Source organism: Ahaetulla prasina, chromosome 18 (assembly GCF_028640845.1).
Source record: "Ahaetulla prasina isolate Xishuangbanna chromosome 18, ASM2864084v1, whole genome shotgun sequence".
NCBI classification, from domain to species: Eukaryota; Metazoa; Chordata; class Lepidosauria; order Squamata; family Colubridae; genus Ahaetulla; species Ahaetulla prasina.
The window spans coordinates 9,916,679-9,942,500 of record NC_080556.1 but is presented as its reverse complement, the minus strand read 5'-3'; the positions used below and the strand labels follow the sequence as shown (position 1 = coordinate 9,942,500).

General features: G+C 49.2%; 1 protein-coding gene across 1 annotated transcript in view; it reads left to right on the top strand.

The window, feature by feature from the left end:
• Positions 1 to 3,797, top strand: part of ARHGEF10L (Rho guanine nucleotide exchange factor 10 like) — a 131,889-nt gene extending 128,092 nt beyond the window's left edge. Inside the window, exons 25-26 of the mRNA XM_058161524.1 lie at positions 320 to 442; positions 2,749 to 3,797. Coding sequence (XP_058017507.1) covers positions 320 to 442; positions 2,749 to 3,290 — 665 coding nt within the window. The 3' untranslated portion in view covers positions 3,291 to 3,797. The remainder of the gene's footprint in view (positions 1 to 319; positions 443 to 2,748) is intronic.
• Positions 3,798 to 25,822: the final 22,025 nt, after the last annotated feature.

Genomic DNA, 25,822 nt, shown 5'->3' with positions numbered 1-25,822 from the left:
GTAAATATTTTCACGGCCCTCTTCTTGATTCGTGCAGTATACAGGTCCTCAATGGAAGGCAGGTTGGTAGCCATTGTTTTTTCTGCAGTTCTAATGATCCTCTGAAGTCTGTGTTTTTCTTGTTGGGTTGCAGAACCGAACCAGACAGTTAGAGAGGTGGTTTCTCTTCCTTTTGCAAGCCGGGAGGAGAAGCTGTGGCTCCCGGGACCCCGGAGTCCGTTCCCACCGCTCAGGATGATGGTCTTGAATGGTGGAGACCCCCCACCCCGGACGAAGCAGTCCCTCTTTCGCTAAACGGCCGGTTTCTTTCGTTCTGCAGGGCAGAAGAACGTCCGAGTGACCAGTCTCCTCATCTGCCAGGGCCTGCTCTGGATTGGCACCGACCAAGGCATTCTGGTCCTCTTGCCCGTGCCCAGGCTGGAGGGGATCCCCAAAATCACAGGTAAGGCAGAAGAGGGCCCCCTTGATCACAGGGACGGAGACCGAAGGACGACGAAGCCTCTTAACGATAACCCAGTGTTTTTAATCTTTCCTGCCTTGGCATGCAAGACCCCCCCCCCGAGTTTTACGTAGTCTCCTTTGTGGAGAGGGATTCTGGCAGATTTGATCTCGCGGAAGAATCGATTTGGAGCGTCCTGGATTCTGACTGTCTCTTTTGCTTTTGTTCAATTGTTTCTCTCCCCATCTTCCTTCCTTTCTTCTTTCCTTCCTTCCTTCCTTCCTTCCTTCCTTCCTTCCTTCCTTCCTTCCTTCCTTCCTTCCTTCCTTCCTATCTCTCCTTCCTTCCTTCCTGCCTCCCTCCTACCTTCCTTTCCCTCCCTCCCTCCCTTCTTCCACCCATTCATCATCTCTTCCCTCCTTCCTTTCTTCCACCCATCCATCATATCTCCCCTTCCTTCCTTCCTTCCTTCCTTCCTTCCTATCTCTCCTTCCTTCCTTCCTGCCTCCCTCCTACCTTCCTTTCCCTCCCTCCCTCCCTTCTTCCACCCATTCATCATCTCTTCCCTCCTTCCTTTCTTCCACCCATCCATCATATCTCCCCTTCCTTCCTTCCTTCCTTCCTTCCTTCCTTCCTTCCTTCCTTCCTTCCTATCTCTCCTTCCTTCCTTCCTGCCTCCCTCCCACCTTCCTTTCCCTCCCTCCCTCCCTTCTTCCACCCATTCATCATCTCTTCCCTTCCTCCTTTCTTCCACCCATCCATCATATCTCCTTCCTTCCTTCCTTCCTTCCTTCCTTCCTTCCTTCCTTCCTATCTCTCCTTCCTTCCTTCCTTCCTGCCTCCCTCCCACCTTCCTTTCCCTCCCTCCCTCCCTTCTTCCACCCATTCATCATCTCTTCCCTCCTTCCTTTCTTCCACCCATCCATCATATCTCTCCTTCCTTCCTTCCTTCCTTCCTTCTACCAATCCGTCATATCTCTCCTTCCTTTCTGCCTCCCTGCTTCCCTTCTACCTTCCTTTCCCTCCTTCCTTTCCATCTATCCATCCCATCTCTCCTTCCTTCCTTCCTCTTCCTCTTTAGCTCTATCTCTTTCTCTGTATCTCTGTCTCTCTATCTATCTCTTTTCCTTTCTCTTTCTTTCTCTATATCTCTTTCTCCTTCTCCATATAGAATAGAATAGAATTCTTTATTGGCCAAGTGGGATTGGACACACAAGGAATTTGTCTTTGGTGCATAAGCTTTCTGTGTGCATAAAGAAAAAATAAAATATATTCATCAAGAATCATAGATACAATACTTACCTTTATCTCTTTCGCTCGCTCACTCACTCTTTCTCTATTCCTTTCCTTCTTTCTCTATATCTCTTTCTCCTTGTCTATATCTATCTATCTCTCTTTCTCTATCTGTTCTGTCCCCCCTCACCTCCGTCCGAGCGATGGCTTAATTAGCTGGCACTATCAGCTCTGGCAGCAAACTAGCGAGCATCTGCCAAGTGTCTCTGTTATCTCCCTCAACGCCGATGAGTCACCCAGGAACAAACAGTACTTCACCTCTTAGTTAATCAGTTAATTTGCCTGCTACGAAGAGGCACAGCAGCTCTTGCTGCCTTTATATCCTGTGGGGTGTAGCTCCATGACTCAGCACTTACTAGGCCTGTCCCATCCCTGTTTCTGTTGTTCTCGCCTCTCCTGCCTACGAAACCTAGGGTCCAGCGAGGCCTGATTGCCATCAGCTGGGTCTGGAGGCGTGGCCTGGGGGGGAAGAGTCAGGGGACGTGAGTCCTTCGGGAGAAGGGCGGTATAGAAATTAAATTATAAATAAATAAATAAATAAATAAATAAATAAATAAATAAATAAATAAATAAATAAATAAATAAATAAATAAATAAATAAATAAATAAATAAATCTCTTCCACCTGGCCTGCCTCTGGCTCCTGGAGCTGAACCAGGGAAGCCGGTGCTCCCAAGATAAGTCCTGACGGCCCTTCCCCCTCACTTTCCAAGTCACTTTCTGGCAGGAGGCCCGGCTCGGGGGGGCGCAGACACAACACTATCTCTTTCTCTGTTCCTCTTCCTCTTCCTCTCTCTTTGTCTTCCTCTTTTTCCTTCTTCTCCTTCGCTTCTGCATGGCTCTTTGGCGCTTCCGCTCAGAGATACAACCGAATTTCTCTGCCTTTTGGAGAAATGACTTTCCTTCCCAAATCTCTCCGGCTTCGGCTTACACGGCTGTAAATCCACTCCCACTTTGGAGTGTGGCGATCTCTAGCAGCCTTTCTATTTAATCAAAAGCCTTCTCTTCATTGCCCAGGGAAGGGGATGGTTTCTTTCAATGGCCACTGCGGCCCCATGGACTTCCTGGCAGTGGCGTTCAGCACTCTGGCCCCCGAGGTCTTGAAGAGCGACAAAGAGGATGAAGCGACCGCAGACGGAGCGCCATTGGCGGATGACGCGCACCCCAATCTGGGCTCTCGTTCCTCCGACGTGTCTGCCCCGGATAGTTCCTCCACCAGGGAAATCCGTAAAAAGGGCATCCTTCTGCAATACCGGCTCCGATCCACGACTCATCTACCCGGGCAGTTGCTCTCTGTGAGGGACACGCCTTCGCCGGCCGGCGGGAATTCTCTCGAACACACTGAGGAAGACGGATCCATCTATGAAATGGCGGACGATCCGGACATTTGGGTGCGAAGTCGCCCGTGCGCGAAGGAGTCTCACCGGAAGGAGATTTCTTCCCTGGCCGTTATTTCAGGAGGAAGGGGTTACCGCAACTTCAACGTCAACGGCCGGGCTCCGTCGAGCAGCGAAAGTGACAGTACGTTACTCCTGTGGCAAATCCCGTTGATTTTATAGCGCTGTCGATTTTGCTTTTCCCGTCTTCTCTGGTTTTAGCATTTGAACGGTGGGCGACGGGGACCTCCGGGGAGACGTGTGGCTTATCGAGGTACCTCTCTGGTTGGACTGCCCTGCTGAGCCCACCAGTTTTTTTTACCGATTTCATAGTCTCCAAATCCCCTTCTCCCCTTTGCCACCTATCAACTCTGAAGCCGACCCCACCTCTTTTTCACGCCTCCGATCTTGACTCTAGCTAAGACTTCCGATTTTCTTTCCGTGAACGTTTTCAGGTTTTATAGGAAAATTGCGCACTCCCTGCAGGCTTTGAAGGGGACAGTTGAATCCCCCCACCCTCCCTGGGAGAGACATATGGGTTTAGTGTACCCCCTGTGTGAATATCCTACCTACAAATATATATAGAGAGACACACACACACAATACTTAATATAAAAGTGCTGTATATTATTAAATTGTATAAATAAAATCTGTATATATTGGGGGCAGAAATAAAGTGATAGAAAACCCTTCCTAGTCCAGCTCAGTGACAAGCTCTGGTCTTGGTTATTCCCACTGTGCTTGGCTTGAAGTTGGCCATCTTATTAGATGCCGGGAAAATTCTCAAGCCAATAAAAAAAAAATGCAGTCGCAGCCCCTTAGTGGGCACCCTGCTGCCAACCACTCAGCGTGGGAGGCGCAAAGATCACCTCCGCTGGGTTTGCTGGGCTCTCCGAGATCTGAGGACGTCTCCGGTTTTAGTTTTGTTCTGTTCCCCTCTCCCACTTCACGGAGAAACGCGAGTTTCACAGTCCTTTTATTGACAGAGACCTGATTCTTCTGTAGGAAGCACAAGACTTGGCAGCGACCGTGCAGAGGCCTGCCAAGTTCTGAAGTCTTTATCTCGGACAGAGATAAAAGCACTCGTGTCCAAGTCCCGTTGCCAAGCTTACAGAAAAGAAAGACCTTTATTTCCCGAGCGACCGAGCTGCAACACACGCTGGGTAGTTTTTTGTCTGTCATGAAGCCCAATGGCAGCTCCACCTGCTTTTATCCCCTGTGGGGTGTGGCTCCGTGACTCAGCACTCTCTGAGCCTGCCACACCTCTTCCTCTGCTGCGCACGCTTATCTCTTCGTCGCTGCCTCGGGTCAATCCAGGATTGATCCTCAGCAGCTGGAGCTTGGGGCATTGCCAGGGAGGAGGAGGAGGGTCCGGGAGAGGGAGGCCTTGTCAGCTCCTCCTTCTCCTGGCCTGCAGCTGGAACCTGGGCGAAGCCAGAGAGGAGGGTCCTGGAGAGAGAGGCCTTGTCGGCTCCTCCCTCTCACTCTCAGAGTCATCCTGCTCCATGAGGACAGGCTCGGGGGCTGGAACCACAACAAGTTTATTATTTTCACATTACTTCTGCAAAGTTTCCCGAGGCAGGGTCTTCCCAGCAAAAGGAGGGAGCGGCTTTAAGGGGTAATAACAACCGAAGCGGAGAAACAGACCCATAAATACCGTGGGTCTCCCTGCGTGTGAGGTACACAGACATGACCGTGAGGATGGCGGCGATCGTTCCGCCGATCAATAATTGGTAACGGAGACTCATATCGGTAAATTCAGATTCTGTTTTTAAAGTCCTGATCCCAAGCAGGGACGGAGCCGGGCAGGCGTCCCCTGGAAACGGCGTTGTGATGAAGGAACGTGGACCCCGGGAGGGTTGAGTTGAGCCCAGGGTTGGGATTCAGCCGGTTTGGACCGGTTCGGACAAACCGGATGCTACTTTTACATCTGGTTCACTGAACCGGTAGTTGCAAGGACTTCCCTCCCAGAAATCTCCATGTGGCCCGTTTTGGATGCCAGGTAAGTGCAGCGCCTGCGCGGAGGCTCTGGGAGGGTGAAAAACAGGCCTCCCAGAAATTCCAGGTCTGGAAATGGGTTGGTTTCCAGCCTCCGGAGCCTGGGGGAGGCTGTTTTCGCCCTCCTGGGGGCTCAAGAAAAGCCTCCGGAGCTTGGGGAAGGTGAAAACGCCCCCTGCCGCCATGGGGCAGGAGGCCCCGGACACCATGGCCATGCCCACCCAGCAACCAGGCAGAGAATCAGTTGCTAAAATTTTTGAATCCCACCCTTGGTTGGGCCGTCCTGAGCTTGCAGGAAGTAAATCCCACCCACCCACCCCCGTCAATTATCACTAAACTGCAGAACTTTGACAAGAAAAATCAGAACGGCTGATGCATTATTCCAACCGAATTGGGAGTCCGTCTAAGGAACCGCCCGTCACGGGAAGAGCGCCGGGATAGAATGGTGCGTTGCTATTCCCCAGCTCCATTCCGTCCAGATTCCGATGCTTTGATAGACTCCCAATTTCATTTCATTTTCGGCTTTCAATTATATTCTTAGCAACTCAACCTTGAAATAGGGTCATCTCCATTGCTGCTGCCTTTGGAGAAGGACTATTAACAGATGTACATGATTTCCACAGCTTATTTTCTCTCTCTCTCCCCCCCCCCACTAATTAGACATTAAATGCATGTAGCATTCCTTTTTTTCTTAAAAAGTCTGCTCCAGATTAAGCTGTCTCTCCACTCCCCCCCACACCCTCCACACAACCCATTTCTTGCCTGGTTGCTCCGGCTTGACAGCAGCTGCAGCGGCGAGAGGAGACAGGGGACGAGGAGGAGGAGGCTGTGTGCGTCGTCCCCGCTCGCCTGTCCCCAATCTCTCAAACCTGAGCGTTGTACATCAGTCACAGGCCATTATCAAATCTTCCAGGAGACAATAACAGTTTGCATACAATACGTGGAGATTCATTAAAGTGTCAATACAATTACACAAGCGGGCATCACGTCTTTCGACTCCTTGGCCCCCGCACTGCCTTTTAACAAAGTCCGGGGTCCGCCTGCGCGTGAAAACGAAAAGATAATTTCGCCTGGCTGGTTCTCCTGTTTTCAACGTGCTTTAAAGCGAGCCCTAGAGCAGGGGTGCCAAACTCAAGGGGCGGATCCAGGCCTGCGGGTTTGCTTAGCTCCAGCCCGCGGGGCCAGCCTGAAAGTAGCGCAGGAGCAGCCCGCGGTGCCTCTGCTAGCGAAAAAGGGCCCGCGGGCAGCCCCCACCCGGCATGTTTTCAGCCTGGACGGCCTCCTGCAGCACCCGGCCAGCCAAAACGGGGCACGGGGAGCCCACGGGCAATCCCTGCACAGCCTGTTTTGGCCGACGGTGCTGCAGGAGGCCGTCCAGGCCAAAAACGGGCTGCCCATGGCCCCATCCCAGCACCCTGGTTTGGCCGGCAGGGCGCTGTGAGGGGACGTCCGTCCCATCTCCTCCTCCCCTTCCCCCCCAGCTGGCCCACAGAGAAGAAGTACAATGCTGATCCGGACCTCCAAGAAATGCAGTTTGACCAGGGGTGAAATTTACTTATCTTTGCTACTGGTTTGCAAATGTGACCGTGGATGCCCCCACGCATGCGCAGAGTCAAAAACGGGACGTGACGACGTCAGGGTGGGTGGGCGGAGCCTCTCGCCACTGGCGCTACCGGTTCACCCGAGTGGGATAGAACCGGCTAAATTTCACCACTGAGTTTTTAACACCCCCTGCCCTAGATATTTGCAAATCAACTGCCTCTGCTTCTTCCATTTTAAACCTTGAGGAGCAATAACTTTGCAGCCTGCCTACCCCCCCCCCCCGCGCCCCCCCCAACCAGTGAGGAAAAATTAAACCGATGTAGGGTAAGAGAGGCAGCAGTTCCATCATCTTCAGAAAGTGTCGTGTCCCACTCCTCCTCTGACGGCCGGGTCGGGGAAGTCTGTATCAAGCGTGGCCACAAAGCTTCTGCAGCTTTGCCCAAGTTCTGTCAGAGTTCTCAGGGCAGGCAGGAGTCCAAGATATGACTTCAGCAATCCAAATTAGACTTTGCCTGACTCAAAGAATGCCAGAAAGCAGATCCTTTATATAGGCCATGGGATGTGGCTCCATGACTCAGCACTTATCCAGGCCTGCCGCTCCCTTCCTTTTGCTGACGTCGCCTCTCCATTCTCCGGAAGCGTTGATCCCTCCACCCTCCAGCTGCCGGCAATTCTAGCTCGTGACTGGCTTCATATTCCTCATGTTCACATGCTGTGGGGGAGGGGTTTATTTGCTCGGTTTGTCCGGGCATGGTGCCAGGACTGGGGGCTGGAGGCATGCCAGGCCGTTCGTCTTCATTATCCGGCTCTGGCTGAGATAACAGGAGATGAGAGGGGCCCAGCTGCGGAGAGGGGGGCAAGCGAGGCACAACAGAAATGAACCACACAATGTGTGCGCGCCTGCAGCTTTTCGGTTGTATATTTTGCCGATGGTCACTCTGAAATGTTTCAAAAGTGGCTGTTGAGATAGTCAGTTCATTGCCCGCCTCCGAGCTTAGCGCTTCTGGATTTCAGAAAGCAACGGCTCTTAGGTGACGGTTGACCAAGAACTGAGCCTGGACCAACTCTTCAAGATGCTAGTCCTCACATTTCTGACGAAACGACTCACCTTTAGACAAAGCCCACAGGTGTGGCCTGATGTTGTCTCTGATCTTGTTGCCTTGTTTGTGGTAGTGTGGGCCCGTCCTCATTCCAGTTGCCTCCAGGGCCTCTAAGACTAAGCTGTTATTAACACAGCTGCTTGCAATTACTGCAAGTTCAAGTCCCACCAAGCCCAAGGTCGACTCAGCCTTCCATCCTTTATAAGGTAGGTAAAATGAGGACCCAGATTGTTGGGGGCAATAAAAGTTGACTTTGTATATAATATACAAATGGATGAAGACTATTGCTTAACACAATGTAAGCCACCCTGAGTCTTCGGAGAAGGGCGGGATATAAATTCAAAATAATAATAATAAAAAAAAGTTCAGCAGCTCTTGTCTGCTTGGATGGGTGACCACCAGGCGATGCTAAGTGTTCTGACCTAGTCTCCCTTAAAAAGCAGGAAGCAGAGTCTTGGTGTCGGGACCAAGTGCAGGGATTTTTGCTACCGGTTCTCTGAACCACCTGCCGCCATCGCTACCGGATCGAGCGACCCGGTTCGAACCAGGAGCATTTCACACCCTGGTTTGGGGGCGGGAGGTTGGCTGTTCATTCTTGCCACTGACCTGACATTCGGTGATCTCATCCTTCCGAAGTCTTGCTGCCTTCTTGAGCTGGCGAGAAAGGAGAATGGGTCAGCTCTGATTTTTTTAAATCCTCGGGCTAGTACTGGAGGTCAAGCTGGACAGAGGGTGGAAGCTGCACCGTTTCTCACTGGCGAGGGAAGACTTGGGCGGCAGCTTTTCTTCCTTAGAAGCCATAATAAGCTTGTCTTCTGCTGGAAAAAAAAAACACGAAACACCACTCTATAGAAGGGAAAACAAACACAGGTTAATTGCCTCTGTGCCCATCTTCGCCTCCCCTCTTACCTCTGAAGTCAGCAAAATAGACGCACAGCTTCAGTAACCCACATTTAATGTCTCTCTCTCTTTTTTTTTTGGTTAATGTTTTTAGTAAGTTGCATGAACTCAGCCCTGCTAGTGTATTCACCAGAAAGGAGCGATCCAATTAGCTTTGGCACGAAGGCTTCGACTGGATGTGTTGTAGCCCGCCGGCAGCCAGCAGAGCTGGATAGTGAGGAAGATGGGGAGGAACTTGGGCCAGCTCTGGGGGCTGGGAAAAGATCAGACAAGGGCTCTACATCAGAGGCAGAGAGGGGGCCAAGTCCATCTGATAGTTATGTGCAGCCTCCGGAGTCTGACAGCAGCGAGGCAGAAGAACAGCGGGAGCCCATTCCCAGTGTCCGCATGCACAGAACGGCAAGAACAATTAAGGAAACAGGGTCGACTAGGGAGTAAGGCTTGGAGATGATTGGCCCCTCCCATAAGACATAAAAGAAGAGCAAACAGGACAGTGAGCTTTTGCAGGAAGCAATTCGTTCATCTGGCCGATTCAAGATTTGAAAGTTCTGTTTGTGACTCTGTGCCAAGTTTGGCCTTGCCCTGCGTCTGGACATTCGCTCTCAGGCAGCCTTCCACGTGAGATAGGTGGGTGTTGATAACCTTCCTCCGAAAGACTGTTTATCAAGCCTTGCGGACTGTAAATGAAAATCATTTACAGTCTTATGAATAAAAGAGGTTTTGCGGGACTAATATTGTGCTTTAAGGACTATCTAAGGTCAGAAAAATACGCTGTCTTTTTTTCTCCCTGACAAGAAAGATTATTTTATTTATTTATTTATTTACATTTATATCCCGCCCTTCTCCGAAGACTCAGGGCGGCTTACAGTGTGTAAGGCAATAGTCTCATTCTATTTGTATATTTACAAAGTCAACTTATTGCCCCCCCCAATAATCTGGGTCCTCATTTTACCTACCTTATAAAGGATGGAAGGCTGAGTCAACCTTGGGCCTGGTGGGACTAGAACCTGCAGTAATTGCAGGCAGCTGTGTTTTAATAACAGGCTTCTTGCAGCCTGAGCCACATTATGAAAAAGGCAAGCCTTAAGAATGATTTATTTATTTCTATTTTATTCCGGATCTATTCTGTAGGAAGTTTAGCACCCACCCCTCTGTTAGGAAAAAGAGATATTTTAGGAAATATTAAAAGGGCAGAATATTTCCCCTAAAAGGGATGCAGAAACTCAGCGCCCCCCTCCTGTCTACCTCCTTCAGGCAGAGCCATAGTAGGAATTGCCCAAAGCCCTTTCATTACATCATCACCCAGCATGGCTCAACCAAGCCTGGGACACAGATAACCTACAAAGTTACCCCTGCGTGACCCCATGGGAGTCTGAATTCCACACAGCTCCCAACAAGGAAACGGAACATTAAAAAAAACCAACCCAAATGGTCGAAGTTCTCTTGGCATGGACTGGGCTATTACCCCATTGGCAAACAATCGCAACCTAGATTGGTGCAATTTCATTCATCAGGATTAATACCAAGAAGAAGGGATTGGTAAACTAACCCTTGGGAAAGAGATAAAATTGACCCTGGCCTTCATTTATTAGCCAGGGAGCAATTTGGCCCTTAGGACTCCGAGGCCTTGTGTCAAAGATAAAACCTTTGATTCAGGGGTGAAATCCAATAGTTTCTGACAGGTTCTGGAGAACCAGTAGCGGAAATTTTGAGCCGTTGAGTGAACTGGTAGCGGAAATTTTGTATAGTTCAGAGAACCGCCAAATACCACCTCTGGCTGGCCCCAGAGTGGGGTGTGAATGGAGATTTTGCAATATCCTTTCCTCAGGAATGGGGAGGGAATGGGGATTTTGCAGTAACCTTCCCTCAGGAGGGGGGAGGGAATGGGGATTTTGCAATATCCTATCTTTAGGAGTGGGGAGGGAATGGAGATTTTGCAACATCCTTTCCCCAGGAGTGAGGAGGGAATGGGGATTTTGCAGTATCCTTCCCCTAGGAGTGAAGAGGGAATGGGGATTTTGCAATATCCTTCCCCTAGGAGTGGGCAGGGAATGGGGATTTTGCAATATCCTTTCCCCAGGACTGGGCTGGAAATGGAGATTTTGCAATATCCTTCCCCTAGGAGTAGGGTGGGAATGGGGATTTTGCAATATCCTTTCCCCAGGAGTGAGGAGGGAATGGGGATTTTTTTTTATTTGCATTTATATCCCGCCCTTCTCCGAAGACTCAGGGCGGCTTACACTGTGTCAAGCAATAGTCTTCATCCATTTGTATATTTATTTATTTATATTTATATTTATTTGTATATTGCCCCCAACAATCTGGGTCCTCATTTTACCTGGAAGGCTGAGTCAACCTTGGGCCTGGTGGGACTAGAACCTGCAGTAATTGCAGGCAGCTGCTGTTAATAACAGACTGCATTAGCAGTCTGAGCCACAGAGGCCCCTCTGTGGCTTTTGCAGTATCCTTCCCCAGGAGTGGGGAGGGAATGGGGATTTTGCAGTATCCTTCCTGCCACGCCCACCAAACCAAACCACACCCACCAAACCACGCCCACAGAACTGGTAGTAAAAAAAATTGGATTTCACCCTTGCATTGATTCCTTTCCTTTTTATAACTTCATTTTTCATTCCCATGACTGGGATCGCAAGGAGCAGCGTAGTTTTCTTAACTAGGTTACAGGTAGTAACCTCAACAGTGACTGGCGACTGTTTTTCACACTTAACGACCGTTGCAGCATCCCCAAGGTCACGTGATCAAAATTCAGACGCTTGGTTATTGGCTCACTTTTACGACGGTCGCTGCGTCCCGGCCAGGGTCACGTGATCCCCTTTTGCGACCTTCTGACAAACAAAGTCAATAGGGCAAGCTAGAGTGACTTAACAACGCTGCCGCTAACTTTAACAATGGTGGTGATTCGCTTAACAACGGTCACGAGAAAGGTTGTAAAGTGGAGCAAAAGTCTCTTAATGAACGTCTCACTTAGCAACGGAAGTTTTGGGTTCAATTATGGTCGTAATTCAAGGACTTGGACAGCGGCAGGACAAGGGATTAATTTTTGAAGGATATTTTAAAAGGTAAAGGTAAAAGTTCCCCTCGCATATATGTGCTCGTCGTTCCCGACTCTAGGGGGCAGTGCTCATCTCCGTTTCAAAGCCGAAGAGCCAGCGCTGTCCGAAGACGTCTCCGTGGCCATGTGGCGGCATGACTCAACGCCAAAGGCGCACGGAATGCTGTTCCCTTCCCACCAAAGGTGGTCCCTATTTTAATACTTGCATTTTTTACCTGCTTTCGAAACTGCTAGGTTGGCAGAAGCTGGGACAAGTCACGGGAGCTCACCCCGTTACACGGCAGTAGGGATTCGAACTGCTGAACTGCCGACCTTTCGATCGACATGCTCAGCATCTTAGCCACTGAGCTACCGCGTCCCTCTTTTTAAAGACCCCCCCTCTAAATGCTTTATTATTTTTTTTGCAAGCAAAAATTCCTGCCTACGTTAGATCTCATCCTGCCCCAAACGATGCCATCAAGCGCCCGCAATCTTGTTTATCTCAGTATCAGATCAACATCTTTCCAGCAGTGGGCTAATGAAGATGTTGGCTTTGTTGTCACTTTTTGTTCTTTCTGTCTAATAAGGTGGGCAGTGCCAAAACCTCGTGGCACGATCGCTTAGCTGTCAAAATCATCCATCCATCCATCCATCCATCCATCCATCCATCCATCCATCCATCCATCCATCCATCCATCCATCCATCCAGGCTTCTCGTCTGTGGTCAGCGGCTTTGGGGCTGACCCTGTTCTGTCTCCTTCCCCACTTCGGAGCAACGAGCTGGCCTTCAGCCAGTGGATTCACGGCTCTTATCAGTCCTGGCAGAGAAATAGCAGCTGCCTGCCAAAGTTCAAACAAATGACTCACGGAGGAAGACTTTCAGCTCTTTTTGAAATGGTTCAGCTAGCTTTTGCTTCCCGTGGGGTGAGAGCAGTCCCAAAGCTCCTTATATATCCTGTGGAGCCCCACCCTTCCCTTTGATGATGCCGCCTCTCTAATCTTCTTCAATCCAAGCTTGATTATTATTATTATTATCAGCTGGGTCTGAAGGCGTAGCCTGGGGAAGGGAGGAATCAGGGGATAACAGCCTCATTACGTCATCCGACTGGTCTGGTTCTGGCTCCTGGAGCCGGGCCAAAGGAATCTGTGATCCCGAGGTAAGCCTTACCGGCCCTTCCCCCTCACTCTCGGAGCCACTGTCGGGCATGGGGCCAGGTTCGGGGGCTGGAGTCACAACAGATCCTTCGTTGGAATGGGGGGGGAGGTTTTCAGCAGGAGTGTGTGGAAAGAGGGAGGACCCCCCCCCCCAATGCTCAGCTGGTGATGTCCAGATCTCGGCTTTCTCTGGCCTTTGGCAGGGGAAATTAATCATTCACGCCATCCGTCATCGGCAATCCCAACGATTTTTGTGTCTGAGGAGTTGCTCGGCTCGGAAAACCAGAGCTCTGGGCTTGTCTGATGAGGGGGTGATGAATGAACGAGAGCCAGCCCCTTCTCAACAAACCAGGATGCAGAAGGGAGAAATGAAGGGCAATGCAAAAAAAAACCCAGACAAGCATCTGGCCAGCGGTTTCCTCTAGGAACTCTTGCGTTGACCGGCTGGGCGGCTCTTTAGGGAACTCGGCTAGGTTCCATCGCTGGTGGGAAAGAGACCAGGTTTGTTTATCCACGGTTTGTTGGTTCATTCCATGTTTAAGCTCTAGAGGGCAACTGAATAGAAAAATGATTTAAAATAGGAAAAACTCTACAAATTGAAAGTTGTCGAATTTGTGGAATTGCCCCAGACTGAGTGGTGAGGTTCAAACAACTTACTTGTAGGGTTATCAAAACCGGGTAAGTTCGCATGAGATGCTAAGCCCAAACGGAAAAGGCAGATTGCGGTTTAGAGTGATGGGGCATTGGTCCTGGACTTACAGACGGTCATTTAGTGACCAAAGGTACAACAGAGCCTCCTCCCTAAAAAAAGGTACTCATTATCTAGATTCGGAGTTGTGACAGCCAACCCTGGCCCTCGGTTATGTGAATGTATTTTGGGTGTCAGTAACCAACCTGTATAAAACTTCACTTATCTTAGATGGTATAGGTTCTCTTGCTTGAGCAGTGGGCTGGACTAGAAGACCTCCAAGGTCCCTTCCAGCTCCTATTCCTATTCCTATTCCTATATTCTATTCTATTCTATTCTATTCTATTCTATTCTATTCTATTCTATTCTATTCTATTCTTCTATCATACCTTCTATTCTATTCTATTCTATTCTATTCTATTCTATTCTATTCTATTCTATTCTATTCTATTCTATTCTATTCTATTCTATTAACATACCTTCTATTCTATTCTATTCTATTCTATTCTATTCTATTCTATCCTATCCTATTCTATTCTATTATTCTATCATACCTTCTATTCTATTCTATTCTATTCTATTCTATTCTATTCTATTCTATTCTATTAACATACATTCTATTCTATTCTATTCTATTCTATTCTTCTATTCTATTCTATTCTATTCTATTCTATTCTATTCTATTCTATTCTATTCTATTCTATTAACATACCTTATATTCTATTCTATTCTATTCTATTCTATTCTATTCTATTCTATTCTATTCTATTCTAAACATACCTTCTATTCTATTCTATTCTATTCCATTCCATTCCATTCCATTCCATTCCATTCCATTCCATTCCATTCCATTCTATTCTATTCTATTCTATTCTATTCTATTCTATTCTATTCTATTCCATTGCATTGCATTGCATTGCATTGCATTGCATTGCATTGCATTCTATTCTATTCCCTATTCCAGTGGTAAAATCCAAATTTTTTTACTACCGGTTCTGTGGGCGTGGCTTGGCAGGTGTGGTGTGGGTTGGTGGGCGTGGCTTGGTGGGCGTGGCAGGGGAAGAATACTGCAAAATCTCCATTCCCACCCCACTCTGGGGCTAGCCAGAGGTGGTACTACTCAAAATTTTTGTTACCGGTTCTCCGAACTGCTCAAAAATTCTGCTACCAGTTCTCCAGAACCTGTCACAACCTGCTGGATTTCACTCCTGCCCTATTCCCTATTCTATTCTATTCTATTCTATTCTATCCTATCCTATCCTATCCTATTCTATTCTATTCTATTCTAATTCCATTCCATTCCATTCCATTCCATTCTAATTCTATTCTATTAGTCCCGCGTCACCCGAGCGAGAGAATGGAGCTGGAAAGTGGCAGATTCGGGCCAATGAAGTTCTCTCTTCTCAAATTGAGGTCAAATTCCCTGATGGAGGTTTTTGGAGGGCGTTTTGGAGGAGGCCGGCTGTGTGTGTGGGGGGGCCACGCACCCGAGGCTCTGGGGACTCTGGCGGACTTCATAGGAAGAGCAGGCGGGGTGGGGGGCCTTCGGTTGACGAAAGGCTAATAATGGGAGAAAAATTGGTATCAAATCAGGATCCCTGCCATCCGTCATCTCAGCTAAGTGGCACTTCCAATATTAAATTCTTCGATGCTCAGGCTTTTCGTTTTTTCATCGGAGGGCCGGCAGCAAATCTTTTTTTTTTTTCCTTCGGAAATGGGCACCTGCGAACTCCAGTTTCCCTTTTGGTCTAATGGTCATGCAGCTCGTCCTCGCCTTACGACCGCAGATGGGGAGCAAAATTTCCTTGGCTTGTCAAACCGTCGGTTGATATGTAGGCCGTGCCCTGATTTGCTTGGCATCCCAAAAAAATTTTTTTCCTCTTTGCAAAGAATTGAGAGACGTGTGTCTCTGGGTTACAGTGCTGCAACGATTTAAATTAACCTCACACCTTGACTGTAGTGATGGCCAAGGTTCCAACGGATGCCCTAATTAAATCGTGAGTCTCGAGCCGAGCTTCAAAAGAAATCCAGTTACTTATTAGGAGCTTCATGTCGGCACGTTCCCAAGTGAAGCCTGCTCTGACCCTACGTAATTTACGCCCCAATCATGACCCTGTTTCCCCATTCACCCCACCCCACCCCCAGGGTGTGTCATCAATCACATTCGCCAACCGAGCAATTTTGCACTCCCCTCTGGCTGCTGTAGGTAACCCTGGGATACAGCCTTGAGAGAGACAAGCATGGGATGTGCACCTGTCTTTGGCTGCTGTGCCATTTCGCGGGTTTCCCACCCCTTCCCCCGGCCTATGGCAACTCGAGAGCTGGCCAGGGGTGCTGTGAGTTGACAGTGACCTTGTGCTCTGCTCTGTTTGCAAAGAGATTTCAAGTTTGCCGGAAGTATTAAGAAATTAGAGTCCTCAGGAGACAGAGAAAGAGAGAGGCAGAGAGAGACGGACGAGGCAGGGAGAAAGGGTGAGGCAGCTCAGTTGCACACCTACCATTGCTGAGTCTATAAACACCAAATGTAAGTTCGCAGGGGTGCAATAGAGGCCAACATTGGTCTGCTTTTCAACTGCCCCAATCATTCACAGGTAGTCCTCGTTTGTGATCATGAAAGCAACACAGCCAGCAAACATGTCTAACTTCCCTTTATTGCTCCAACTTTATCCCCAAACGTCCCCGCATTTACTACAGTTCCTGGAGCAAAGCTTCTCACACGAATCTTCAGCAGCCTCCGGCTGTGAGTAGTCCAGTAAGCCAGGTTAACCAAACCAGGGCCAGCAGTGCAGTAAGCCAGGTTAGGCAAACAGTAACCAAACCAGGGACGCGGTGGCTCAGGGGCTAGGATGTTGAGCTTGTCGATCGAAAGGTCGGCAGCTCAGCGGTTCGAATCCCTAGTGCTGCCGTGTAACGGGGTGAGCTCCCGTTAGTTGTCCCAGCTTCTGCCAACCTAGCAGTTTCGAAAGCACATAAAAATGCAAGTAGAAAAAATAGGGACCACCTTTGGTGGGAAGGGAACAGCGTTCCGTGCGTCTTTGGCGTTGAGTCATGCCAGCCACATGACCACAGAGACGTCTTTGGACAGCGCTGGCTCTTCGGCTTTGAAATGGAGATGAGCACCGCCCCCCTAGAGTCGGCAAAGACTAGCACGTATGTGCGAGGGAACCTTTACCTTTACCTTTAACCAGAGCAAGAAGTTCAGCGAAGCAGGCAAACCGGGCAAGCCCCACAAGAGCACAGTAATCGCCAGGCGTCGTGTCGTGTCCCACTCCTCCGCTGACGGCCGGGTCAGGGAAATCCGAATCAGGCTTGCCTCTGCAGCTCTGCCCAAAGTCCTAGCAAAGTCCTCAGAGCAGGCAGGAGACCAGTAAGTGACTTCAGCAAGATAAGTTCGACTTTGCCTGACTCAGAGACTGCCAGAAAGCAGATCCTTTATATAGGCCATGGGGTGTGGCTCCATGACTCAGCACTCATCCAGGCCTGCCCCTCCCTTCCTTCTGTTGCCTCCGCCTATCCAATCTTCTGATGCGAGGGTCACTCCAATCAGCTGTTGTTGGAAGTAAACTTTCCTCAGGCTCACATGCTGTGGAGGAGGGGGAGGGGTCTAGCTGCTCCGTTTGCCTGGGCATGGAGCCAGGGCTGGGGCCGGGAGGTGCCCCCTCCTCTGCAGCTTGTCTGGGCATGGAGCCAGAACTGGGGCCGGGAGGCATACATTCCTCCATGTTCGGGAGCAGATAAGCAGACCCCGGCTGCGGTGAGAGCGGATAAGATACAACACGTCGGCAAGTGCACACAAGACTCCACAGATTCAACATTTGTTCCCGACAAATGCCTCTCCCACGGGCATCTCCTTAACATCTCAGTCCCCAGGTGTGCCTTGTGAAGGGGGCGGGGCGGGGCACTCTCCTCCCTCATAGCCGGCTCAGTCTGCGTTGTTCTCGCCTTCTCTCTTCCCTCCGTGCTCTAGGATCAGGAGGGGGTGGTCCTTGTTCTTCCCCTGAGCTCTGCCTCTCTTCCTCCTCTCCCTCCCTGTCTGCAAGCCTTTCTAAACCTGTGAAAAGCCCTCGCTCGGACTGACTCTGCCCTTCCCCAGTTTCCTCCAAGGTCAACAGAGCCACCCTCTCTACCTCTGTTGGCTCTTGTTCCAGCTCATCTTCCCCCGCAGATTCAGACTCCCAACACCCAGGCTGTACACCGCCCTGAGTCCTTCGGGAGAAGGGCGGTATAAAAATTTAATAAAATAAATAAATAAATAAAATAAACGGGGGCGTGACGTCATTTAGCGACAAGTGGCTATTCAGAGTGACGAAAAAGTAACTTGACCCATCCTCGCATTGATGTCCTCCTCAGCAGCGGTGGGATACACATTATGTTGCTGCCAGTTCGCCATGCTCGTGCACACTCTCTTCATGTGCACGCGAGCCTGGTTTGTGTTCCGCCTGCCTTCCACACATGCGCCTGGCATTCCGCGCGTGTGCCCAGCCTCAAAAACGTGCCTAAATAGGATGGCATAGTGCCAGGAAATGTGGGCGGGGGCGGGCCCACCCGTGATTTCCGCTACCGGATTGGGCAAACTATTCCAATACCCGTCTGCTCCTAAGGTATGTAAAGCTGTTGTGGCTCCCGTCCCCGAACCTGGCACCATGCCCAAAAGTGCCTTGGAGCCGGGCCTGCTGCCAGAAAGTGATTTGGACAGTGAGGGGGAAGGGCAGTCAGGACTTACCTCGGAAGCACCGGCCTCCCTGGCTCAGCTCCAGGAGCCAGAGGCAGGCCAAGTGAAAGAGATAACGAGGCCTCCTTCTCCTGACTCTTCCCCCCCCCCAGGCCACGCCTGCAGACCCAGCTGACAGCAGTTAGGCCTGGCTCAATCTCAGGTTTTGTAGGCAGGAGAGAAGGGAATGACAGAAATGGGAGGGGCAGGCCTAGGAAGTGATAAGTCATGGAGCCACACCCCACAGGATATAAAAGGCAGCAAGAGCTGGTGTGTCTCTTTGTATCAGGCAAATCCACGGATTGACTAGAGCTGAAGGTTGTGATTCACCCGCGTCTTGACAGCTATCGAGGGCTCTTGGCATACGCTGGCTCTTTTGCTGCCAGAGCCGATAAGAGCCGGCTAATCAAGCCATCGTTCGGACGGAGGCGAGGAGGACACAACAAAAGCCAAGGAAGGAAGAGCTTAAGCAACCTCGCACTTTCATTCAACGGCCATAGTGGCAAGTCCCAATTCTGGTTGCTAAACAAGGACCATCTGTTAGGCAGTCTCTGGAATATTTCCTTGCTCTCCCCCTGTCCCGGGCAGCTGCACCCAGCGTGGAGTTTACTGGATTTAAACTCTGTGTAAGGTGGGAAATATGTTTATAGGAGAGATTAAATGCCTGGGGGTAATTCTGGGAATTATCTGTCGTTGGTTATCTTCCAGTTGTGTGCGAAAACAGGGCAGGACCGAAGGATGTGGATAATCTTGATTTAAATTAACATCTTTGGGGAAGGTTTTTTTTTGGGGGGGGGTATACATGCCCCTAAACCTTCCCCAGGAAATAGTCTAAATCCTCAAAACTACTGCTCTGCATTATTTTTTTAATAAAAAGAGCATTTTTGCTTAATGCAACTTCTCCACCTTGATCAGTGGTGGGTTTCAAATTTTTTTACTACTGGTTCTGTGGGTGTGGCTCGGTGGGCGTGGCAGGGGAAGGATACCACAAAATCTTCATTCCCACCACTCCAGGGGAAGGATACTGCCAAATCCCCATTCCCACCTCGCTCCAGGGGAAGGATACTGCAAAATCTCCATTCCCACCTCGCTCCAGGGGAAGGATACTGCAAAATCCCCATTCCCATCTCGCTCCAGGGGAAGGATACTGCAAAATCCCCATTCCTTCCCCACTCCAGGGGAAAGTTACTGCAAAATCCCCATTTCCTCCCAATCATATGGGACTTGGGAGGCAGAGAACAGATGGGGGTGGGGGCAGTCAGATTTTTTACTACCGGTTCCTCCGAACTACTCAAAATTTCTGCTAACGGTTCTCCAGAACTGGTCAGAACTTGCTGAAACCCACCTCTGGCTTTGATCCCGTCCAGTTGAGAAACTCCAAAATGCCTTCTCTTCTGTCCTTTGCCTGCTGCTGGACCAGAGGTGGGTTGCCCCCCGGTTCAGACCGGTTCCGTAGAACCGGTAGTAAAACCGGCAGGAGGCTCCGCCCACTGACCCGATCTCATCAAAAGCGATCTGCGCATGCGCAGAAGAACGCGAGAGAGAGAGAGTCGAGCGAGCGTGCGCACGTGGATACAATGCAAAACGGTAGCAAAGCTAAGTAGAACCCACCCCTGTGGCTGGACGCTGCCCTGAAGTGTCCAGCCGTCCACCTGGTGCCCTGCAAGAGAAGGTAGAAGGACTTCTCTCTCGTTTCTTCCCTCTCTGGTACAGACAGCCTGCGACTTTCCTCCACAGACGTAAGCCACAATTATTTTAACGCTTTCCCGGAGTGTGTTTAAAAACCTTTGCTTGCTTGCTTTGGCCTAGGACCAGGCGTTTGGGGAAAGCCCAGGAGAGGCCGTGTGACGAAGGGCATGGATTAAAAATACAACTGCTGTTATTTCTTTCCGGTGCCTGGCTGAAGGTCGAAGGATGAATTATGCATGGGCTTTTCTTTGCTCATCCGTCGCCAAATGCAAACAACGCCATTTCTCTCCCCCCCCCCACCCCAACTTCTTTAGATGAGAATTTCAGTTGTGTGTCTCTCAGTGTGCGTGTGGCTCCGTGCACTATAAAGCTGGCAAGGGGAGGATCTAGGAAACCAGACACTCCTTCTGCAAAAGGACACTGGGTATTTATTATATAAGAAAACTAGCTGATAACCCGGCGTTGCCCGGGTGTTTATTTATCCCAATCCTGTATTAGACAGGAGGAGCAACTTCACCCTGAGCCCCTGATTTCGTCGAGAATTCAATTAGTGAAAAATGTTTTCCCTGTGTCCCCAGAAGCTTCTAGTAAAATGATACCACCTTGCTGTTTTGCTAGCTGATCCATGATCATTTGGTATGCTCTTTTCTGATCTTGATTTAGAAGTGGCTTCTCGTCCGCGATATATGCACTATGCTGTTCGACGTTGTAGTTCTTTTCCCGTATGTAATCTGCGTGAAGTACGCTTTGTCGGTCTCGTAGTAGTGCAGGCAGGCCGAGTTGCAGCAATGTTTTATTGATCATGGCTATACATTTGTCCTCAAGAATAATCAAAGCCTTATCCCGATCAAATCTAATTTCTAATGTTGGATTTTCCCCCTTACCAGAGGGCGCCCCCTTGTGGAGTACTTGTGAATCTGTTACCATGGAGTTACCGTGGCAACTCCACTGTGCTGTACAGTAGAAGTCATTTTAAGGCAGTCCAGTAGAAGCCATTTTAAGGCACAACAGGCTGTATCTTAACAGAACACCCCCCCTATCTTAGGGGGGTGTTAGGGGTGTCTTACCCCCACAGCAGTGGTGGGTTTCAAATTTTTTTACTACTGGTTCTGTGGGTGTGGCTTGGTGGGCATAGCAGGGGAAGAATACTGTAAAATCCCCATTCCCACCCCACTCCAGGGGAAGGATACTGTAAAATCCCCATTTCCTCCCAATCAGCTGGGACTTGGGAGGCAGAGAATAGATGTGGGGAGACGGGGCCAGTCAGAATTCTTACTACTGGTTCTCTGAACTACTCAAAATTTCCGCTACGGGTTCTCCAGAACTGGTCAGAACCTGCTGAAACTCACCTCTGCCCCACAGTATTTGTTTCCAGAGAGTAAGTCATCTGTGTACCAAGTTAATTTAACAATTTAATTATTTAAAATAAATAAAAACGTTTTAATTGTTGCCATTCGTGTTTCATTCTGTCCCTCCTTTTGCGTCCTTTCTTTAATGCGTCCATTCCACCATTTCCTTCATATTAGTGTAGCTCTTGTCCCACGGCGAGTTGGCCGTGCAGAATTGTCACAGACCCCATCCCAAAGAGGGTTAAGAAAAGGGGTGCAGCAGCTGCCAATGACAGGAGGAGCAAGGAAATGTTCTAGAATCCGCCTTACAGATGTCCTCGTTTAGCAACCAGAACTGGGACTCGAGACTCGTCGTTAAGTGAAAACGCGAGGTTGCTTAAGATCTTCCTTCAGGCTTTACACACCTGAGGAGGTCCTCAACGCGAGGATGGGTCATGAAGGTACTTTTTTCAACACAGTCATAACTCTGGACAAGTCTGTCGCTAAACGAGGACCACCTACATAGGACTGTTTCCCCTGCTTAGCACTTGTTGGCTAACGGGTTGCCTAGCGGGACTTGTCCTTTTTTGGGATGGAGGTGAATATGTCCCCCTCTTCCTTCCAAGGTCTGATAATTGGGAGATTGGAAGAGAGGAGGGAGGGAGGGAAGCATGGGATCAGGTGCTCCCAGGGTGCTGCTGGATGGCTGGCGCCCCTCCAGGCAGCTATTTCAGAAGTCATTTGATGTCCGGAGGACTTCCCATCTCAGTGGCTTCAGCTCTTTGAAGGTGAGTGTCTGGTTCACCTTGGCGCAAGAAATCAGAGCCGGTTCTGACTTATCCGGCTGCCAAGGGAAGCTGCTAATTGCCTCCTTCCGCAGGGAAGCTTGCTTTGAGGGCAAGAGCTCAAAATATCAACCAGAGGAAACGGGCGGGTCGATGGGTTCATATAGATGTTGTGCAATGCCACGTGAGGGGTTTGGGGGGGAGGATACTCGACGGCCCAGCCTTGCCAAGAGCCGCTAGACTTTTTTTAACCTGCGTAGAACCTCTGTCTTTAGGGGCAGTCTACCTTAATGCCTGTATGTTGCAATGAAGAATGGCCCTTTCCATGAAGAATAAATGGTAGAACCTCCGTCTTGAGAGGCAATCTTACCTTAACAATATATTGCAATGAAGAATAAACGGTAGAACCTCCCTCTTGAGGGGCAGTCTACCTTAACAATACCTTGCAATGAAGAATGACCCTTGCAATGAAGAATAAACGGGAGAACCTCTGTGTTTAGGGGCAATCTACTTTAACATTACATTGCCATGAAGAATAAACGGAAGAACCTCTGTGTTTAGGGGCAATCTACCTTAACATTAGTATTAGTATTTATTAGATTTTACATTGCACTGAAGAAGAAACTATAGAACCTCTGTCTTGAGGGGCAGTCTACCCTAACGATATTTTGCAATGAAGAATTTATTTATTTATTTATTTATTTATTTTGTCACAACAATATATGTAGGAATCATGCAAAAGATTATATAGTATATAAACATATATGGGTAAATGTAAGGAGGTATAAGCATACCGCCCTCTGGAACGAACTCCCCCCGGGACTCCGTCAACTTCCGGACCTCCGAACCTTTCGTCGCGAGCTTAAAACGCATTTATTCATCTGCGCAGGACTGGGTTAGTTTTTTAAATTTATGGGTTTTAATTGGGGTTTTTTAATGGGGTTTTAAATTGTATCTAAATTTTTAGGCCGTTATTGAATCAGTTTTTTATATAGTTTTTAATTTGTATTCTATGTATTGTGTTTTTTATTGGCTGTGAACCGCCCTGAGTCCTTCGGGGGAAGGGCGGTATACAAATATAATAAATAAATAAATAAATAAATAAATAAATAAATAAATAAATAAATAAATAAATAAATATATATAGAAAGAAGAAAAGAAAAACAATAGGACAGGAACGGTAGGCACGTTTGTGCGCTTATGCACGCCCCTTATGGTCCTCTTAGGAATGGGGTGAGGTCAATAGTAGAACCTCTGTCTTTAGGGGCAGTCTACCTTAACAATACCTTGCAATGAAGAATGGCCCTTGCCACGAAGAATAAACAGGAGAACCTCTGTGTTTAGGGGCAATCTACCTTAACATTAGTATTAGTATTTATTAGATTTTACATTGCACTGAAGAAGAAACTATAGAACCTCTGTCTTTAGGGGCAGTCTGCCTTAACGATATTTTGCAATGAAGAATAAACTGTAGAACCTCTGTCTTTAGGGGCAGTCTACCTTAACAATACCTTGCAATGAAGAATGACCCTTGCCACGAAGAATAAACGGGCGAACCTCTGTGTTTAGGGGCAAGCTACCTTAACATTGCCTTACAATGAAGGAGAAACGGTAGAACCTCCGTCTTGAGGGGCAGTCTACCTTAACGATAGTTCGCATGGATGTCGGTACTTCTTTAAAAGCCTCCCCAAGTTGTGATCCAGCTGCCTTCGATTAATTAATTACTAAACTTGCTCGGGGCAGAATTGCAGCGGCAAAAAAATTAAATGCGCGTGGGTTTTCCCTTTTCGCGTTTCTCCGGTCGACCCCGCAATTATTTGTTTTTTTTTCCCCACTCCAGGTATGTTGTTTTATCAGCTGTTGTGTCTTTGCTTAGCCCGCGTTTTTGTGTTTTTGGCTATTGTTTTATTTATGAGATGCAGCCTTAGCCGCGGTTCAAAGCAAAACGCGCGTCTGTTTACGCGCTGGTATCCACGGTATTCTTCGCACCCTCGTGCGTGCCAGCTTCCCAAGGAAAAATTAAAAAAAAAGAGATTGGCACCCTTCCTGCGGGGCATCGGATGCCCTCCGCTTTGGAGAGAGAGAGAAGCAATTGACATGGGTTTAGAAGGAGAGGCGTGCATCCTGCAGAAGGCAGAGGGTGAGGGGGGGCTGTGGGCTTTTTACTACCGGTTCTGTGGGCGTGGCTCGGCTTGGTGGGCATGGCAGGGGAAGGATACTGCAAACTCTCCATTCCCACCCTACTCCAGGGGGAAGGATGCTGCAGAATCTCCATTCCCTCCCCACTCCAGGGGGAAGGATACTGCAAACTCTCCATTCCCTCCCTACTCCAGGGGAAGGATACTGCAAACTCTCCATTCCCTCCCCACTCCAGGGGGAAGGATACTGCAAACTCTCCATTCCCTCCCCACTCCAGGGGAAGGATTCTGCAAACTCTCCATTCCCTCCCCACTCCAGGGGAAGGATACTACAAACTCTCCATTCCCTCCCCATTCCAGGGGAAGGATACTGCAAACTCTCCATTCCCACCCCACTCCAGGGGAAGGATACTGCAAACTCTCATTCCCACCCCACTCCAGGGGAAGGATACTGCAAACTCTCCATTCCCTTCCCACTCCTGGGGTAAGGATACTGCAAAATCTCTATTCCCTCCCCACTCCAGGGGAAGGATGCTGTAAAATCTCCATTCCCTCCCCACTCCAGGGGAAGGATACTGCAAAATCCCCATTCCCTTCCCACTCCTGGGGGAAGGATACTGCAAACTCTCCGTTCCCTCCTCACTCCAGGGGAAGGGTACTACAAAATCTCCATTCCCTCCCCACTCCAGGGGAAGGATACTGCAAACTCTCCATTCCCTCTCCATTCCCTCCCCAATCCTGGGGTAAGGACACTGCAAAATCTCCATTCCCTCCCCACTCCAGGGGAAGGATGCTGTAAAATCTCCATTCCCACCCCACTCTAGGGGAAGGATACTGCAAACTCTCCATTCCCTCCCTACTCCAGGGGAAGGATACTGCAAAATTTCCATTCCCTCCCCACTCCAGGGGGAAGGATATTGCAAAATCCCCATTCCCTCCCCACTCCAGGGGAAGGATACTGCAAAATCCCCATTCCCACCCCACTCCAGGGGACCGATACTGCAAAATCTCCATTCCCTTCCCACTCCTGGGGGAAGGATATTGCAAAAGCCCCATTCCCTCCCCACTCCAGGGGAAGGATACTGCAAAGTCTCCATTCCCACCCCACTCCAGGGGAAGGATACTGCAAAATCTCCATTTCTTCCTGATCAGCTGGGACTCGGGAGGCAGAGAATAGATGGGGGCGGGGCCAGTCAGAGGAAGTATTTGCCGGTTCTCCAAACTGCACAAAATTTCCGCTACCGGTTCTCCAGAACGGGTCAGAACCGTTTGAATACTACCTCTGCAGCCCATCCCTCTGAATTTTAATGTGCAGCAGAAAGTATTGTCCCAAAGGTGCTTTTTTTCAGGAGGCAACTGGAGTTTTTTTCTTTTTTCTTTTCTTTTGAAGATGTTTCGCTTCTCCTTCAAGAAGCTTCTTCAACTCTAACGGGATAGTGAGGAACGGAAGGATTTATACTCCTTGCAGACAGCTGGTGCTTTGCATCCTTTGAGAGAGTCATTGAGGCCACTTGGAGGTTTATCTGTGACCTCAGGGTCACCTGAGTAGTAAACAGCAACAGAGTTGGAAGGGACCTTGGAGGGCATCTAGTCGAACCCCCTGCTCGTGCAGGAGATCTTTCTGATCGGCAA